At 32.2% G+C, this 19,740-nt stretch overlaps 1 protein-coding gene across 1 annotated transcript; it reads right to left on the bottom strand.

Moving 5' to 3' along the window:
* Positions 1-2,804: 2,804 nt before the first annotated feature.
* LOC133291036 (peroxidase 12-like) lies at positions 2,805-5,191 on the bottom strand. Its single transcript, XM_061489216.1, has 3 exons — positions 4,924-5,191; positions 4,361-4,546; positions 2,805-3,726 (listed from the first exon to the last, which is right to left on the bottom strand). The coding sequence occupies exons 1-3, from the start codon at positions 5,185-5,187 to the stop codon at positions 3,115-3,117; spliced, it is 1,062 nt and encodes a 353-aa protein (XP_061345200.1). The 5' UTR covers positions 5,188-5,191; the 3' UTR covers positions 2,805-3,114.
* Between the last annotated feature and the right edge of the window lie 14,549 nt (positions 5,192-19,740).

Genomic DNA, 19,740 nt, shown 5'->3' with positions numbered 1-19,740 from the left:
TTACACATATATATATATATATATATAAAAGAAAAATAATCGTATACCATAATTTTAACATCAGTGTTTTTTTTTTAAATCACATCCGTGTTCTTTGTTTGAATTAATGAATCCAACACTGTTTTCAGACTCTACGTCTTTTAAATATCCTTTTGGATCCCTAACAAAAAAATACGATAGTTACTTTAGTCGTTTACAAAAAAAAAATTAGTCTGTTGATCCCTATAAATTCATATTTTAGTCTTTTTGAAAGATAAATATGGATCTTTTTTGAATTTGTAAGGAATCACAATTTCAACTAAATGAATACACTTTAAATTTGTTAGGGAGCTCAAGACTATTTTTTTTTTGTAAGAAACTAAGGTGAATACAATATTATTTTTTTTGTTAGAAATCAAAAATGATGTTACTCTAAAGTTTATCATTTCGCGGAAATAGATCCTCTAATGTGAAAAAAAATGACATGGTCACGTGAGAAGATCATAACCATACAAAGATAAATCAACGGTTATGATTTTGTAACTACCTATTTTAATATATTTTCTCTCTCCTCCTTTATTACCATTGATCTACTTTGTATGGTTATGATTTCAATAGTCATGTGATTTTTCACATTAGAGGATTCAGATCCATCATTTCGCCTTGAATTGTTGACATTTTAAAGTCAAAAAGTAATCATTGAAAAGTAATAAGAGGTCGTTTGTTTCAGCTTTTAGAAAAAGTAACTTTTATCACCTCCTTATTTTAAAAGCATTTTTTACAAAAGTTAAAGCTATTTATATTTTTATAAAAATATTTAATTTTTGAAAAATATATTTGATTTTTGACTTCTTCTTTTCTTAGAAGTTAAAAAATTTAGCTTCTGGAAAAAGTAAGTTTTTGGCTTTTTTTGTGACTTCTCCTTTTTTTCAAAACCAGACATCCAAACGAACTAAAAACGAAAAGCGTTTTTTTTCTTGAAAAAAAAAGTAGCTTTTGAAAAAAAAAACTGATCCAAACGGACCCTAAGTAATAAGCAGACAACTTTGATTTTGCTTCGTACATGTCTGCAAATGTCTATATATTCTTTTTTTTTTGGAATAAAAATGTCTATATATTCTCGTACGGGGAAAATAAGTCACATAAAGGCACAAAATATTTTCGGTATCATATATGCACCAACCACTAATATAAAAAGAATAACATATTTATACTAATTTTATTTTTATGTTTATCTTTTTTATTTTATTTTTTTTATAAGAGAATCCTTACTCTCGTGGCACCCAAATTGTGCTTCTAAAAGCAGCCACTGGTGATTTGAAAGGATGTCTTGGAAATACAATGGATGCCGCCCATAGTAAATATATATCGCTTTGTTTTTTTAGGTTATATGGAATAGAACACACAATCACACACTCACACACACCTTATTACACACACCCACACCACTAGACTAACCCTAGTGGATATATATCGTTTTGTTTGAATACTGTTTCTAACAATAGTTTTTAAATTTTCAGGATAAAAAAAAAATCATTTGATAAGGCATTTTTGTAAAAAATAATTTAAAAAATGTAATTATTTTTTTAAAATCAAATATAAAGAACATGTCTTAGTTATATTTTTTTAATGATTTTTATCTTTCAAAACAAACAAAAAAACACAGAAAATACATGTTTCCATAATTATTTTATAAAACAATTTAAAAAAAAAATCAGAACACAATTAAACAAAATATAAAAAGAATGAGAAAAAATTTCTAGTGAAAAATGTTACTGTTTCTAATGACAAAATACTTCTTGTTTTCTCTCTTTTTATGGATATAATTCTAGTGAAAAATATTACTGCTTGTATCGTAGAATTTTTTTTTTACTATTCAAATAAAAATGAGTGAATTTCATTGTAAAAAGAATAAACAGAAAAGAATAGTGGGACTCACATATTTTTATGTGAGTGTAGTAAAAACAAAAAATTATAACAAAAGAAAAAACATTAAATCCATCATTCTATCTACAAATCTCCAAGGGAGCGTTTGGTAGAAGATATATATATTTTTTGGGTTTTGCATCTATCATTTAACATGACCACAACAACTTTCCTACACACAACATTTTGTGGGACTCGCAATTTTTTAAACCAAAAAAAAAAAAAAAAAAACTTCGGCACGCAAAACGAATCTCTATAACATAACACAATCACTTTTCCTACAACATAACTCTTATAAAACCCACATTTTTTACTAGAGAAATATAATTACTGGAAAAATAGTAGGAAAATGAGTTTGGTAATAAAAGGAAAAAAAAGTTGTTTGTTACGGCCAAAAATTACCGAAAAAATTGATGTAAATTTATGAAAATCTATGTTTGGTTCAAGTAACAGAAAAAGTAAAAAAATATTGATGGGATAATGAGTGTAAATTACGAAAAAGGACATTTTTTTATTTTTGAATATGAAAAAAAAAATGTAACCGTTGATTGAAATTTTGATAATGAGTTTGCTCTTGTTGTGCCTTTCCGGTTCAAAACCAAAATTTTGGCAGCTGGATGCTGAACTTCAAGTTCGTTTACAATTGTAGCAGCATCATTCAAGACAAAAAGCTTGTCCAAATGATTTATAACCATCTTATTCATACCTGATGCAGAGCAAATAAGACCTTAAGACCACTAACAACATATCTAAATCTACCAAAACCAGTTCATCCGCAAGTCCAAATAAACAAGGTGCTGGAACAAATTTATTCATGAACAAACAAAAAGTTCTCACAGATCCCAAATTTAAGCACATGACATTCCCATATATAAACTGAAATAATGATTTCACACATGTTGAAGTGACTCCCAGCATTGCAATCAAATTGCCCCATGCAAGACTCTGCTATACTGATGGTACAAGTGCCCAAATTGTGGTTAAGTAAATTATTAATTTATAAGAAGATATAAATAGAAAATATAAAGGGACATAAACCAAAATGATGTGCATTATATGTCACACTAAGGTTCACTATGTTACATTTTTATTACACGGTTCATCAAACACTAGACACGAAAACATGTCAGGAAACCAGCAACACAACACAGGAAGAAACTCCTTCTTTATGTAACATATTAAAGTCTACTAGGTCATTTATGGTTCGTTTTACACCTGACCAGTTAAATCAACCACCTCTTCCACCACAGAGGTAACAAAAGATTTCTTCTTGGTGTTTGGGAAGGAGCATTTAGCACGAACTTGTCCTTGTTTTCCAGTCAACACATCCAATTGGCTCAACTTGAGTATAGCATTGGCAAACTTGTCAAAGAAAAGTTTCTGGTTGGAAGCAAAGGAGTTCACTATTTCCTTAGTCCTCGAGTCACTGAACAGGTCTTGATCCGAGACAAAGAGACCCTGGCGATTCAGAAGGTTGATGTAGTACTTGTTATCAAACAACTTGGGGGTTCTCACGTCCAGCACAGAAGTGTTGGTGGAGTCTTCGTTGGGGCAAATGCCCTTTAGATTGTTGGCAAAGGACTCCTCAATGGGTGGGTCTGATTGATTGATCCTGTCAAAGAAAGTGCTACAGTGGGCTCGACCAAAACTGTGTGCTCCAGAGAGTGCAACCACATCTGTGGCATCAAAGTTTCTAGCTCCAAAAGTGTCAAGGAGTTCACCAGTTTTGAAAAATGGTGGTGGAAGATTGTTTGTTCCATTTATGCTGAAGGTTATGCCATCTTTTCTCCCCAGTGGCACGTCAAATTCAGGGCCTCCTGACTAACCAAAGTGAAGGAAAACAAAAGTGAAAAAGAGATCTTACTAATGATTATCCAAAGTTGTGTGATGAAATATCAATTAGAATCGAAATTTTATGAAATTTTGTAAAACTAATATACTTAAAGAGAACTTTTAATCCAATGGTTGGATTGATAAAATATAACGTTTATAAAAATTTATTAAATAGTGTAAATATGAAAAGATTTACTCTTAAAATAAGTTTGATATGGATTTGGATCTTCTCAAGCCACTTGGGAGATAGGTGGTGCCTTGGCACCATCTAATTTTTTAAAGTAGTATAGATTTTTTTTTTTTAAATTTTGATATAACCTTAATATTAGTTGGATTTATAAAATTAATACAACCTTGACACCACCTGATTTTATCTGTCCGAATCTTTTGGCATTACTAAACTTTTTTTTTTGGCTTCGTCATTGAATCTTCTTATGTGAAAAAGTAATCATTTATTTTATCATAACTATTCATTGATGATGAGATGAGAGATAAAAAAATACATGACTTTTAAATGAACGATTATGATGATTACATCACCACTTTTCTATCATTCCAATCTGTTTGATATATATATGCTACCCGTATATAAGGAGAGAAAGGGGTGGATGAAAATAGTTACTTGGGAAACAGCCTCACGTGCGGCGAGAACAATGAGGTCAGCACAGGAGACGACCCTTCCACACTGCCTGTGGACAAGAGATCGGAGGTCTTCAATTGTCTGCAAGGCCTCTGGCCTTATTCCTATGTTTGCTGGTTGATCTCTTTCATTTGGAGTTCCATCCAATAATATCGACCCATCGCAACCCTATATGGATTCAAACAATTCATTCAAGGAATATTTTAGATTTTTCACACAATAACCCTTCTTGCGTCGAAACAATAACACCCTTTTTTTATAATCACTACTTAAGTATTGTTTATACACATAAATTAACAGTTAGTATATATCAATAATTTATTTTATAAAAATAAATACATTTTTAACATAACTCACAATCTTAAACATATTAGCCTAAATATTTAGCTTGTGAGTTATATATTTTACACATTAAAAATTATTGTGAGAAAGATGATCAGTTGATAAATCTTTGACAAATGATTATTTAGAATATATATTTGAATGAAAAAAAAAAAAAAAAAAACTATATTAACTGAAAAGAGTAGTAAAGTAGTAGTCTTTACCTGAACGAAGCAGTCATGGAAGAAGATCCTGAGTAAGGCAGGAGCTTGACCACTATCCTGGTTGAACACCTTCTGAAGATGCTTTCTGACAATCCTTTCAAGCCTAGGACAGGTTAACCAATAGTAATTCCATGAGAGCCCGTCCACAATTGGAGGCCTTACAAGTGCCTCTGATGAGGAGGCATGGATCTGTGAAGCAAAAAGTAACCAAGAAATCAAGAGCAAAGCGTACAATGGTGTGTTACTGGTACTAGCTCTAGCCATCTTTCTTTTTTTTGGTTTAGTGACTTGAAATGAGTAGCATCCACAATAATTTATACAAGGACTGATCAGCTTATAGTGGAGTTCCACATTTTTACCCCATATATGTTTGTTTAGTAAGTTACAGCGTGACTGATATATCTCCCACTAGTTTCACATGTGTAATCATTCAAAAAGACAGTAAAATTATTAAATAAAAAGTATACAGGTGTGTATCATAATTATTCTTCTTTTGTAGAGAAATCATTTTTTTTATTTTTTACTTACGAAAAGTTTCTAGATAAAAAATATGTTTGATAACACACATTAATTCACAATGTGTATATTTAATAAATAGATAGAGTTTTCTTTATTCATATTTTTAAATATTTTTTTGGCATATCAATCCTAATTATCTTTTTGAGGTGGTCGGTCTCCAAGTATTTCTACAAGCTTCAACTCTTTGAGCCGGCTATATGACTAATCTTGAGTCGGGACTTATTCACAATTAAAACTCCTAACCCCTCCTCAAAGATGTGTATTTAATAAATAGGAAAAAATTCAAATATCTTCTTATGGTTTGCCTTTGAATTACTTACACCGTTATACTTCTTTTTTATTATTTATCCCCTATGTTTTTTTTCATCCGAGTCCCTTCTTAACAATGTTAGAATCAATATATCTATTTTAATTTTTTTACATTAAGATGGATTTAGATGGAAAAGAGTAAGTAAAAGCAAGAAAGAGAGAGAGAGAGAGAGTCCAAGATAATCCGAGTATCGAGAATGAAACTGATTAGGTACTGAAGAGTTACATTATAACGAGCATAAGGTCTCATTCTTGAGTAGAGGCTCTTGTCAAAATCTGGGATGTAAAAAATTAGGTACAATTTTTTATTTGAGATATAATATTCAATTAATGTGTTTTTACCTCCTCTTCGTTGCAAAGGTTGCTAAGTTTGATGGACATGTACCAGGGGCGGAGACAGGGGAGGCTAGGGTGGGCGGCCACCCCCTTCCAAAAAAAATGAAATTTTTGTTTAATACAATTGAAGGCTAATATGGTACTGTTGTTACTATTAAATGTGTTTCTTCTAAAAGTTCTGGTTTGAGATCCAAGTTGAAATCTACCTTCACTTCACCTAAAGTGTGTATATGTTATGTTTAACCTTTTATGCATTTTCTTTTTTATTTCCATATGCTATGTTTTGGTTAATGAAAGTTTTGGTCATTTTGTCACCCTTTTGCTCTCTTTTCATTTGCATGGTTGTGTTTCTCTTTGTGTAATGGTTTCATATAAAGAAAATGAGTTTGCTCTAACTTAAATGATTCATTTTTGGGGGCAACTTGATTGCAGTCTTTTAATTTTTTTAATAAAAAATTATAGTTAAAAGCATTGTTTTAGTTAAGGCACTCTTTTTTTCTTTTTTTAATTATTGCTTTAAACTACCTTTTATGTATGTTGGAATCGGTCAACAGTGCATTTTTTCAGTCTTTGAAATGTTGTTAAAAGTTAATATTTTGATAAAAAAATTTACCTAAATGAGTTTCATGAAGATATGAGGTTAATAAGTAAAGAAAATACTAATATTATGCAAGAAAAAATTTAATTTTCGCCCCCCCTTCTCTCCAATCCTGACTCCGCCACTGGTGACTGCCATATCCTTTTCTGAGAATGGATATACTTCCCTGCCGTATGAGAGATAATGTAACCAATAAAAGTATGATGGTTACTTATAGTATTCTTATTGCACTCTTAAATTTGATAGAGAGCAAAGTTCACTCATGAATTCAGAAAATTAATGAAGGATTAATACTTAATAACTTTAAGTACATATAGATTTGGGTCTAGTCTGAAACGCAACTTATGAACAGTTGTCGGCTGGCTGGGTCTAATTTAGATCTGGATAAATTGCGACTCAACTGAACCGATGATGGAGGAAGAAGCAAATGTTCTAACTTCCAATAACGGAGATTGAGGTTTGAGAGGAGATGAATTAGTATGTAGATATAAACGATGGGTCTAGAATAGAGCTCTCTGCTGTTAGGTTTGGATAATGAAGATGGAGGAGAAAAAAAAACTCACGAAAAAATAAAATAGAAAGAGAAAAATTAAAGGGGTTGGATATCGTAACAACTAACTAGGGTTACTACCAATCAATTTTACCGTTAGATCGATTATGATGATCCAACGGTTATATTTATTTCCATCTTTGTATGGTTATGATCCCCATATTTAATGTAAAAGCATTAAATATGAAAAATCATAACCATACAAAAGTAAAAATAAATATAAAGTATTAAATATAGGGAATCATAACTATACAAAGATGGAAATAAATATAACCGTTGAATCAACATAATCGATCTAACGGTGAAATTGATTAGTAGTAACATTGATAGTAACCCTAATTGGTTGTTATAATATCCTACCCCGAAATTAAATTGGGAAAACTTGAATTTTAAGATAAGGATATTTTCGTATTTTTGTATCATATTTCAAGGGTGAGCACTTGCCCCCTTTCTCATACACCTGGATCCGCCTCTGCAGCTAGTGATGGTGTAAAACTTTGGGATTTATTTAAATTGAATTTTTTTTGAAACTTTGCTCCGTGACTCAGAAACTCCAACAAACAGCGGTATTTAATTTCATTTTTTTGTTTATGGTCCTATTATATATAGGGTAAGAAGTAAGAGGAATATTATATATTATTACGGGTGTAAATGAGCCGAGCAACTTGTCAAGGATCCAAGATTTGACTTGTTTTAAATTTGGCTTTGTCTGACTTGTTTAATAAATAGAACAGGCTTAAGCTTTAAAAAAAGCTTGTTTAGCAAACAAGCCTAATCCTAATTTAATAAGGCTTGACTTGAAAGTCCGTGAACTGACTCGATATATTATTATAATAAATAATACATTTTTATGTCATTAAATAATTAACCCTATTTTTTATATCAAATTGCTCATATGAGGTGCTGATGGACTTTGAGGTAAATGCTAAGTTTTCCTGGAGTAGCATGAGGTCTGGTAGTAGTGCTAATAGGTAGTTTTTTTTCTTTGGTTAGGTATTGTCAGTGGATATCAATTGTTAGAATCTTCGTTCCAATTTGAGGATGAGAATAATGGTGATATGAGATGAGATTAAATTGTTTGTCGGGTTTGTTTGGTTATTTTAATAAATGTCATAGTAACTGTTATTTTTTTAATATTACAAACTGTTATCACTGAAAAATTTTAAAAGTTAGTCTATATTACATACTTTTGTAAAAATATTCTTCCCCCACTTTCTCTATTTCATGTATCAATATTTAAGAAGAAATTGCAGAACTCATTATTCGATTTTAAAATATATGTGGACGGAGTGGGTTCTATAATTATTTTTTCTCTCACGAATGAATACATAATTTGATGCATTTATAGTCTCAACATTTAGACATATGTAAGTTTGAAAAAATTATATTTTCTAATTATAAATGAGTCAAACCAAACTCAAGCCAAGCCTTTAATTTTATATAAACAAGTCAAGCCCAGAATTTAACTCGTAACAAGCTAATAAGTCAAGCCAAGCTAGAATTTAGCTCGTACCAAGCTAATGAGCCAAGCTAAACTTAAAATATTTTTCATAAGCTTGACTCGTTTAAGCTAAACCTTGGCTCAACTCAATTCATTTACTCCCCTACTTACCATCATTTTAGGCTCATCACTCTTATTATCTGATTAGTTATTGCTGGATTAAATTGAAATCAACAGTTGAAAATGTAATGCCCGGCCGCTTCAAGAATAAATAACTATCCCCACAAACTAACACGAGACTTTTCGGCTTGCATTGTCCTCACTCACACATTTCCTGGGAAAATTTCACAGGAAGTTACCCATTCGAGAATTGCTCCAAGTTAAGCATGCTTAACTATGGAGTTCTTCCATTCTGGGATACCGAAAAGTAGATGCATCTTGTTAGTATAGGTAATACCAATTAATTCTTGTAAGTTATCCTCAACTGTAGAGTCCTATATTTCTATAGTCTTTGGAATCCCTCTTTTTCGAGTGTGTATTCAATTCATTCATGTACGGCTCCGCAACTTGATTTCTGCAACTTGATTGGAATATTTCCACAAAAAAAAAAATGATGGTAAAGTATAACTATCTCTATTGATAAAAATAAAAATAAAATTATTTTCATAAACTAAACACAGCTTAATAAATTTTAAGTTTTTCTGAACTTTCATTCAACTTTATTATATATGGTATAAATGGAGGGGATAACATTTGTCATGTTGCAGGAATCAAGTTTTCATCATGCATTCACAAATTCACGTGGATCCCATATTTAAAAAAAAAAATCAAAAAAGAAAAAGAGACAGACACAATAATCGATGTCTCTATAACATGATCTATCAAATTTACTACAACATTATTCTTACATTTCCCATAAATCAAAGCAATATAGGTAATGGTGAGATAATTTCTTAATGGACTAATGATCCATTGTATGAGTTATAATTGACCGTCTTTACAACAAATGTGCTCATTGGTTAGCTAAAGCTGGGCAGACTAATAATCTCCATTTCAAGATTTTTAAAGATCCTCCTCCTCAGTTGATGGAACTTATAGTTGCTGATGCTAGAAATATGTCTAGCTTGTTAGTTTCTAATTTGTAATTTCTTTCTGTTTCTGGGGCTTAGCCCCTCTTTAATTACAAAAAAAAAAAAAAAAAAAACCGGGATTCTATCTAAAATTGAAAGGAGGATAAAAAATCGTAAAAGCGTTTGGAATTTTGATGAAATCGTTTTGATTAAAAAAAAATCGTAAAATCGTAAAATCGAGATTTTAACTACCACTCTTACCTTGAATGCGGAAAATAATTGCCATAAAAAAGGAGGGTTTATTGTTTCTCATGTTACAGGAGATAGATTTATCTCTTATACATATATAAAAATATTTGAGGTTCATTTTTTTTTCTCCTTATATGGACTCATACAGACCCCACATATTTCCATATGAGAAATGTTATACTTATAACCTATTTTCGTTTACAACTATATTTTGACTGTTGATTTCTGTCAATCAACGATTATCATTTATTACGAATTAATAATTAATTAATAAATATAATTTGCTAAAATAATAATCATTGATTGACGAAAATTAACGATTAAGATATAGTTGTAAGAGGTTGTAAACGAAAATAAGTTATGAGTATAATCTTATTCTTTCTATATATATATATATATATATATATAAGAAATAAAATTTATTTCTTACAATAAGATAACTATTAAACTCAAATAAAAGGGAACAGAAAGCAGGAGACAGACATCATTGATCTATCCAAAGAAAAGTTTTCAAAATTGGCGCTTAGCATCATCAAGTATAGACCCACTTTTTCAAAAGCAGCCACATGCATATATATGATAAAGACAGTACCTGTCGGAGACCACATATTTATGCTACCTACGATAAAGAAATAATTTCGAAATAGAATTTAATTATGATAAATAAAATACATTAAATAGAAAATAAAAGTATCTACTATCCTGAAACATTATTTACGGTTTAAGTAATAAATAAATTTTAAGTTAGAAGTTGAGTAGTTCAAGACCTAAACTGAATAGCTTACCACAGTTTCAAAACTAAACAAGAAAATACCTTGAAACTGAATATCTATATATGTATGTGTACAATGCAAAAAAAGGTAAATAACATGATGTTATAGCCAGCTATTAGTAACAATTTTCACTAGGCGTTGGAAAAATATGAGTTTCATTGATTGTAAAGTACATGAAGTCACCCATTTAAAAAATGCAATTCAAATTTGAAGAAAAAAAAAATGAAACCTGAGATATAATTCTACCTTGTGAGACATTTAGGAACTGAAACCTAGATAATATCGAAAGATGCATGGTCGTAGGAAAGTTCAGATCATCAAACATGTTAAGAGCAAATGTTATAGCAGAAACCTCCAAAGCATGTGATTTTTGACAAAAGCTTCAAGAAAGGGACCCTTATGTTTCTATTTAAAAAATAAAAATAATAAAATTAAAACATGCTCCTAGAGATAGGAATGATTAATTGCGAGTTTCCTTAGTCCATTAAAAGATGAGATTAGTATTTCTTAATTCTTATGTTTTATGAAATAATTTTATCTCCTACACGTACATAAAATTGTGTGGAGTCTATATTCTTTTACTCTCTTCTCTTTACATTATCCCACATAAATTCCACATACTTTTATTTTCTACAATACAAACATTAATCCTTTAAAAGATTTGTTTTCAAATCCCACAACCTGTACCTAAGCACACGAACCAAAGATGAAAGAAAAGTGATGTTATACCCAAAAAATAAACATCAAAGAAAAAAGTAGTGATGATGATTGGTCTCTACTCGAAAATTTGGCCTGCGGTTTTGATGGAATGACCTCTGCCAAAGTGAGTTCCCCAATTTTAAGAAGTAAATACAACTCACTCTTCCTCAAAAGCCCTCTTTTCTATTTTGGGGTATGGCCTCTAAAAAGTTCTTTATTTTCTCTATCTTCAATTTTTGGGATGGCCCCAGCAGAAAGTCTTTCTCCATTCTTTTATCTCTCCTTTGTTAAAAACAATCTAGTAGCCTTTTTTTTTTTTAATATGCTCTATGAGGTTTCTTCACTTCTGCGAACAGGGACTAATTGTAAGTATCCATGAGTTTCGTTTTTCCCAAAATCTACCATACATCTCCTTAATAAGAAATCATTACTTGCTCATCAAATGTCACGTGAAATTGTTCTCTCTGCGTTCAAATTTTAATATCTTAATTTAATGTAATAATTTCTCATTCATTAGAGAAGTTATCAAGACAAATCCCAAAATCAAGAATTCCTTTAGCACTCAGACTTTTTTCTTGGATACTAACATTTAAGGTAAGTTGTCATATATTTATTATGAAAGTAACAATCAATATCATGATCCATATCCATAAAGTGACAAGGGTGTTGCAGAAACTCCACAAACCAATTTCTTGAACTAAAATTTAGATGATTATAACTAGGTGAGTGGTTTGTGGGCTATAACTATGTGTTAAAAAAATATAATATAGAACTATTGAAGGGCTTTGATATCATAATAAACAACCAACTCACCTAACAATTTAAATTGATAAGTGATTGGTCTTCAATAATTTTTATATTATATTTCTCTAAAACCATGAAAATAGGTTAATTAGGCTCAGGTCAAACTGCCTAAAGTAGACTGGGAAATAAGCTTCAAGTAAGTAACAAATCGAGCGCAGTAAAAATAAGCAAGGGGTTACCAAAAGAAGCTTAAATTGGTTGTGTTACCCATGTTGGAAGAATCACTAGATCTAGATAGTGATGGAGTTCTACTTGAAAGGACTGCAAGGACCAAAAATTAATTGTGCCTGTTTTCACTGATCTTTAGAAATTCACAATTTTTTATTCGTTTGTTCAATTCGCACACGGGTCAAGTTCGTTAATGAAGTTTGACATTAATTCACGCGATTACCCCCTGTTCGTCTTGGGATTAAAGTATCTGCTGTAACTTCGGATAAGTGTATCTGCTATTTAGTAAAACGACACCGTTTTTGTTGTTTTTTAATTAAAACTAATGTTCTCTATTTTATCTCGAGGCGGTTTACCGCTCGCTGCTCTCCACGACGAAATGGCTTCATTCATGGGCTGTGTAATACTTGAAAAAAGGAAGCACCTTTATATTCACCGCCCTCAATTTATCTTTACCCAATTATTCGTAAGGATGGAGGTAGAAACAAAATAGAGGAGAGAGACAAATAGAGAGGGAGAGAGAGAAATGGGGATGTTCACGTTCTTGTGGTAAAGGAGGGGATCTCCGAAATTTTCATTTCGCGTTGAATTTCCAAATAGCTTTTTAGGCGACACGACGCGGAGGAGAAAAAGGAGAAAGAGAAGGGGGGGCAAGGTGGAGGAAAGAAAATAGAAAGGAGAAGATAGATCCCGTAGGAAACTTAAAAAGGCTTAGAAGCAAGCTAGGGTAGGCTATTACTTTTCTTGATTTTGTTTGTGTTTGTAAAAAGCTTGTTTTGATTGTTTTGTCAACTCATACAGTTGTTCCACTCTTGAAAATGCGAATTTGTCTATATTGAAGTGTTCTTATCTTCTCCCATACACACACTAATTTCGTTTTCTGCCTGGTGGGCTCATAGGCTTGCAACACAAGTGTAAGTTTCACACACATTTGTTGCTTTTTTCCCTCCCCATAAAGTCAAGACCCCAGATAAGATTCATTCGGGATTTGGTTCTTCTCTAATTCAATTCAATCTCACAAAACCAAATCAAATCGAAGTTGAAACTTTGAAACCTCTGCTTCTGTTTCCTTTGAAAAACAAAAAACCCAACCTAACTCAAAGGAAAAAAAAAATTGAACAAAAGAAAAGATTGTTTTTTCGATTTGGGTTTTTTGAGCTGGAGCCTAACAATCCCAGATTAATGTTAAAAAAAATCACAAGAAAGAAAAAAAGAAAGAGAAGTGGCTTCGTCGTGGAGAGCAGCGAGCGGTAAACCGCCTCGAGATAAAAAAGAGAAGATTCGTTTTAATTAAAAAACAACAAAAACGGTGTCGTTTTACTGAACAACAGATACACTTATCTGAAGTTACAGCAGATACTTTAATCCCATTGGTCTTTTACATTCTGCATGCTAATTTCTTTTGTGTTTGTTTTGCCATTTATTAAGTGCCTTGTAGTTTTGGGTTTAACCCTTCACTACGCTACAAAAGAAAAAAGAAAACTCTAATTAACATTTGAAAACTTACCATCCTGTAATGTTATTTTATTGAATTTTATTAATCTCATATTAAAGGAGATAAGTTATCTCATATCATAAAAATAAATTTGTGAGTTTCACCACTTGGAAAAAAAAATGGCACAATTATCGAAAGGTGTGTAGGAGGAAAAACTTATCTCATATAACATGAGAATAGTTTTTCCCTATTTTATTATATATGACTGCGTCTCAAATCTTACGATGACAAGCATAAATACATATGGAGAATTTTTTAAGGGATTCTATTTTCTTATGTTGTTGGAGATAGTTATCTCCTATTCTAGACACATGATGTGGTGGGACCCACCACCTATTAAAAAAAAAATAGTGGCACAATTTTTTATGTGATAACAACATGGGATAGTTATTCATGTAAAATGAGATAATAATTTCTCTTTTTTTAAACGGTGTTATATCGACATAAAAATTGAAGGTGTAAGAACCACAAAGGACTGTCGAAATCTTTTTTTTTTTGTCGAAAAGCTCCAATTGCATCATACGAATTACAAAAAAAGGGTTTTTTTTCTTTCCATATACTTATAATTATTATTGTGAATTCTTTCATTTTTAAGGTTTTTGCGATTCGACGGATTATACTTATTTGCACAAATGCCTAGACGAATCCCGCTAGTTGATACGTAAAGCTCAATAAGCATATCTTGAGTTGGGATTCCAAATAGCGGGAGACAAGAGGTTCGTATGAAAAAACATAAATATACGAACTTCTACTTGAGCCGCAAAAGATAAAGGCACATGAACAGTTATTTGATCTCCATCAAAATCCTCAATGAATCCCTTACAAATTAATAGATGTAAACAAATAGCATAACTTCTACTAAATTGGGTTGGAAAGCCTGGATGCCTGGGTGCTCTATTCAGCAAAAATTGTCGGGTGTCTCACTTTTTTGGTCCCAAGTGCCCCCAGAGGCACCAAATTGGTGTAAAATTTGCAAGAAACCCATCATATGCAACCAAGGATAAATAATTAATTAATCACATGGTGTGGTTCACAAATCCTCTTTGCACATAGTTAAGATGGTGTTTGGTTGAAGAGAAAATTTGAGTTTACCGGGGAACTGTAATTATCAGGGATCTACAGGAAAAGTGAATTAGATAGGGAAGTTAAAAAACAGTTGTTTGGTTGGAGCAGATTTTATAAGGCAAATTGATTAAAAAAATTTATACGTATGTTTGGTTGAGGATAAAATATTGATGGATAAATGATATAAATTTACAAATATACCCCCACTAATAATATCCTATTATCGAAAAAAGTGGCCAGTGCTTGTGCCATTTGTCCTCAAATGAAGATGTGCGTCCTCTAATTTGGATCTACTTCGTGGGTGACCATCTGCAACCTCTAAACTCGGAGACCAGGCAGAGAGAACCTCGTTCGTATCAGGTCGTTTATTGTCTTTGAACACTCACAATAAATAATAGTAGAAAATTCTCACCTTGTGGCTTTGCTTCACCTGAGATAATAGTAGAAAACACTTCAAAAAATTTTACCCAACCCAATATTTCTTCTCTTACAAAGTTACAAATTTTACAACAGACAACACAAGAATCGTTGTTTTTCTCTTTCTCTTTCTCTTCTGCAATTGAATCCAAAACAAACCCTGAAACCGATTTCAAACACAATTAGGGAAGCATAGATAGCATGTATTTATCAGAAAAGCCTCGTCCCATCGATTTTTACAAAGAAGAAGGGATGCGAGACATAATGATCGAGGTGGTCTTGAACGACGAGCTTCCACCGCCGCCACAGCACCACCAGCAACCGCCGCCGATGATCCTCGGCGAGAGCAGCAGGGAGGATCCCGAGGTTGAGATAAAGGCACCGAAGAAGCGCGCGAAGACTTGGGTGCAGGACGAGACACGTTTGCAGATAAGCTTATGACTGGTGGTGAGGGTATTTTCGTCCGGGTTCACTTTCACTTTTGCCATATACCCAGCTAACTTTGGAAAATCATGTCAAAGAAGTTTTTCTAAACAGTGACTTGTGCTCCATTTCTACGGCCAAATATGAAAAGCTATGCAAATTGAATAGGTGGAAAAATTTTAAGAAACTGTCTTCCAAATAAGGACTTCCACAATTGCCAACTCAATTTGCATAGGCAACTTTTAAGAAAACCCCAACCAAACAGCACCTAAGTAAAATAGAAGAACGCGGAGAAACGAAAAACAGTAGGGTTGGTCGGGATTCGTCAACCTACCAGTCACTCATATAATCAACGCGTCAATTAGGTGAGATGTTTCATGAATAAATATACTTTAGTTATATTTAGTTTAAATTAAATAAATTAATTAAATCGAGCAAGAGAGAGAGAGAGATAGAAAAAAAAAACTACAGGAATTTTCAAAAGGAAAAAAATAAGAAAAATGAGTGTTTATATTTATCAATTCTCATTAATTACAGTCCAACCGTTCATAAGGTAATATGGTCATTAGCTAACTGCATTTACTCATCCCTCACCATATAAAAGTCCAATAAGTTGTGGCTCTTCCAACGTCTCAATGTCTCCACAGTAGTTGCTAAATACTTAAATTCAATAGAAAATTTGATTTCATGACTGAATAATAGTCTTCCTTCATTTTTTTTCACACCTTCTGTATTTTCGTATCATGGCCTAACTATCACCGTAAACATAATTATTTTTGAAGGAAAAAACTATTCTCATGATACATGAGATAAATTTTTTTCCTACACACCTTTCGATAAATGTGCCATTTTTTTTCTTTTTTTTTCCAGGCGATGGAGCCCACAAGTTTGTCTCTATGACATGAGATAACTTATCTCCTTTAACACGAGATTAATAAAACCTATTTTTGAAATGGAAAAGAATGTGAAAGGTAGAAGTGGTAATATGGGTTGAACCCGATGGGTCAACCCACTAACCCGTCAAAACGAGATGGGTTGGGTTACACATCTCAACCCACCAACCTGCCTCAACCCGCCCCGCTAGGTTGTGGGTCAAAATGGGTTAGCGGCGGGTCGGGACAGGATGGCCCGCTGGGTCATATTCTTATTTTTATTTCTGTTACTGTTATGTACAATTTTATTTGTTATTAAATTTTTGTGATATCCAAAAAAATTTATCTTAGTACTCCCCTAAAAAAATAAAGAAGAAAATTTTTATTTATGAGAAATTTTATCCATATATAGAGATAAAAATGAGTTCCTAAAGAATATTTGACTGAATATTAATATACATTTAAAATTGAGATTGGAAAAAATTAAGGGAGTGTGAAATGAAATTAAGTAATATTAAAAATTTATAAAATATAATTTATTTTTAAATTTTAATTATTTTTTAAATGGCAACCCGCCAACCCACCATAAAACGAGATGGGTTGAATTTTTGAACCCACATTCAAAGGCGGGGGCCAGTTGTTTTTGGCGAGTTGGTGACGGATCGGGGTGGACCAACCTATATTGCCACCTCTAGTGAAAGGAATATTAGAAGGGAAAACTATTCCCGCAATTGTAGCAGAAATAATTTGTCTACCACATACACAAAAATGAGAGAGAGAGATAAACTATAAAGAAATGACAGAGAAAAATTTGACTGAGCCCACTCCTTTTTTATGTCTGTGAAGATAAACTATTTCTGCCACAACTACAGAAATAGTTTCCCCATATTAGAAATATGTTAATGGTATGCTCTGTCTGACAGTGAGAAGTTAGCTTGTTTTGCAATAATCTTGAACAAGCTCTAAGAACTAATAAAAATTAAAGAGCATAATTGTTATGTATCTTTGATTTTTCTGTACCTAAAGTGTTGATTCGAGTGTTTATCATTAGGTCAAAAATTATAGCTAGGGTTTGATCTGACTCTGATTCCATATTAAACCTTGTCAATGTAGGATGTTAGCCTCCAGTTCCACAACACATGCCTCTAGTAAGTGTTATCACAAGGAATCAAATTCATGACCTCGACTTTAATACCACGTATTGGATCGAGAACTTATTATTAAACCAAAAACTATTTCCACAACTAAAGAGCCATTTGTATGGCAACTTTAAATGTGTATCCTCTAACTTAAAGGTGCACTTGTGGACCTTTTCTTTATATGGGTATGTGTGTGTGTCCATGGCCTCTAAAGCACGGACACGCCTTTTTTGAGAAAAAATGCGTGTCCGACACGTGTCGGACACGGACACGTTCGGAAACGCGTCCGACACGTGGTTGACTTTTTAGGACACGTTGACTAATGGGACACGCGAATTTGACCGTATCCGACACGCGGTCAACGTTTTGGGACACGTTTTGCATTTTTTTTTTTGTAAAAATAAAAATAAAATTACAAATAAAAAGGAGCAGAAGCAGAGGAGAAGAGACTAGTTGGATTCACGACGCTGGTCGCCGAAAGTTTTCAATTGCATCTCCGCACCCACCTTAGGGTTGACCTGCATTGCACGATGTAAGAGGGTCTTTCTGCAAATCCTTGAGCTCCTTCAAGATGCGTTTCGATGCCATACTCAAACTTCAAAGGGGATTCAGATACGGAGGATTTGGAAAACGAAACAGCGAAAACCAGAGAGAGAGGGGTTGTAAAATTGAAGATGAATGGACAGAGAAATTATAGGGAAGGGAAAGTGAAAGAGTGAGAGAAAGAGGGTTGCGTTGGTTTCTAGAATGTTCCGTATCCGTATTCTATGTTTGCATAGGATCAAAACGTTTGAAAGGAGCAGAGAATAATAATACCCACACGGAAAAGTGAACATGAAAAATGTCCACATAATGATGTTATTAACTTATAAGGAAAAATAAAATAATAAATCATTCAAATAAATATATATTTTTAAGTTATACTCTAAGATTTGGTTGATGTTATTTATATTTAATGAGTCATCAGTCATCACGTACAAGCAAATCATTGATCCGATTTAATGTAAGATTGTATAAGAATATATTACAAAAAAAAAAAAGATTGTATAAGAATAACATGCCACTTTTTTAAATTCATTTGCAAAATATTATTCATCAATATAAATTAATTTTTTTTAATATTAAGATTTTTAAAATCAATTATTTCAACTTTGATTTTTTTAATATTTATATTATAAAATTTAAATATTTAATTGATTATATGACTTATTATGGATTCTCATATGTATTAAATATAAATTATATTATATATTAAAAATTTTATTTAATATCAAAACGTGTCCCAACGTGTCCAGATATAACATTTTTTAGAATTAACGTGTCAGCGTGTCGTGTCCCATGTCCGTGTCCGTGCATCATAGTCCATGGCTATGGAGTCACGACTCATAAGGTGAGTAATGAGCTTATTTTAGCAATGCAAGTGGGTATATATAGAGGGGAGTTGTTTCCCCTAAGCAACTCTTGTCACCAGACAAGATATATTGCCCGTGTAGGGGTATGTGGTGTCATTCTAGAAGGTCTTAGAAGTAGGCTAATTTACTAGGTCTGACATGTTAGGCCTTTATGGTAGCTGGCCAAAACACTTATGATCAATGTTATTAAAATTGACTCATTGACCCAGTCGAGGTACCGAGTCACTGGATCACCACTTGTTGAATCGCATAACCCGGTAATTATATGTAAATCTATAATTTATATTAAAAAAATAATATAAATTCTAAACATTTTAATATAAAAATAATAGATTACATATTATTGTCCAATAAAAGATCAAACAAACATATAATACTTGTGATATTGGTGTTTCAGGTTCAGTAAATGATATCTCTAACTATAAATCAAATTAAAATTCCCTGCATAGTACATAACTATGATAATATTAGTACTGTA

Source organism: Gastrolobium bilobum, unplaced genomic scaffold (assembly GCF_033153095.1).
Source record: "Gastrolobium bilobum isolate Gb01-03AN ecotype WA unplaced genomic scaffold, APGP_CSIRO_Gbil_v1 utg8260, whole genome shotgun sequence".
Classification (NCBI taxonomy): Eukaryota; Viridiplantae; Streptophyta; class Magnoliopsida; order Fabales; family Fabaceae; genus Gastrolobium; species Gastrolobium bilobum.
This window is presented reverse-complemented; position numbering and strand designations above follow the sequence as displayed.

Bases quoted from the DNA above. Each gene is read 5' to 3' on its own strand.
- LOC133291036 (XM_061489216.1), bottom strand. From the start codon at position 5,187: ATGGCTAGAGCTAGTACCAGTAACACACCATTGTACGCTTTGCTCTTG. The intron at 4,547-4,923 runs GTAAAGACTACT...GAATCCATATAG, and splicing joins TCCATGACTGCTTCGTTCAG to GGTTGCGATGGGTCGATATT. The intron at 3,727-4,360 runs GTAACTATTTTC...CACTTTGGTTAG, and splicing joins CACGTGAGGCTGTTTCCCAA to TCAGGAGGCCCTGAATTTGA.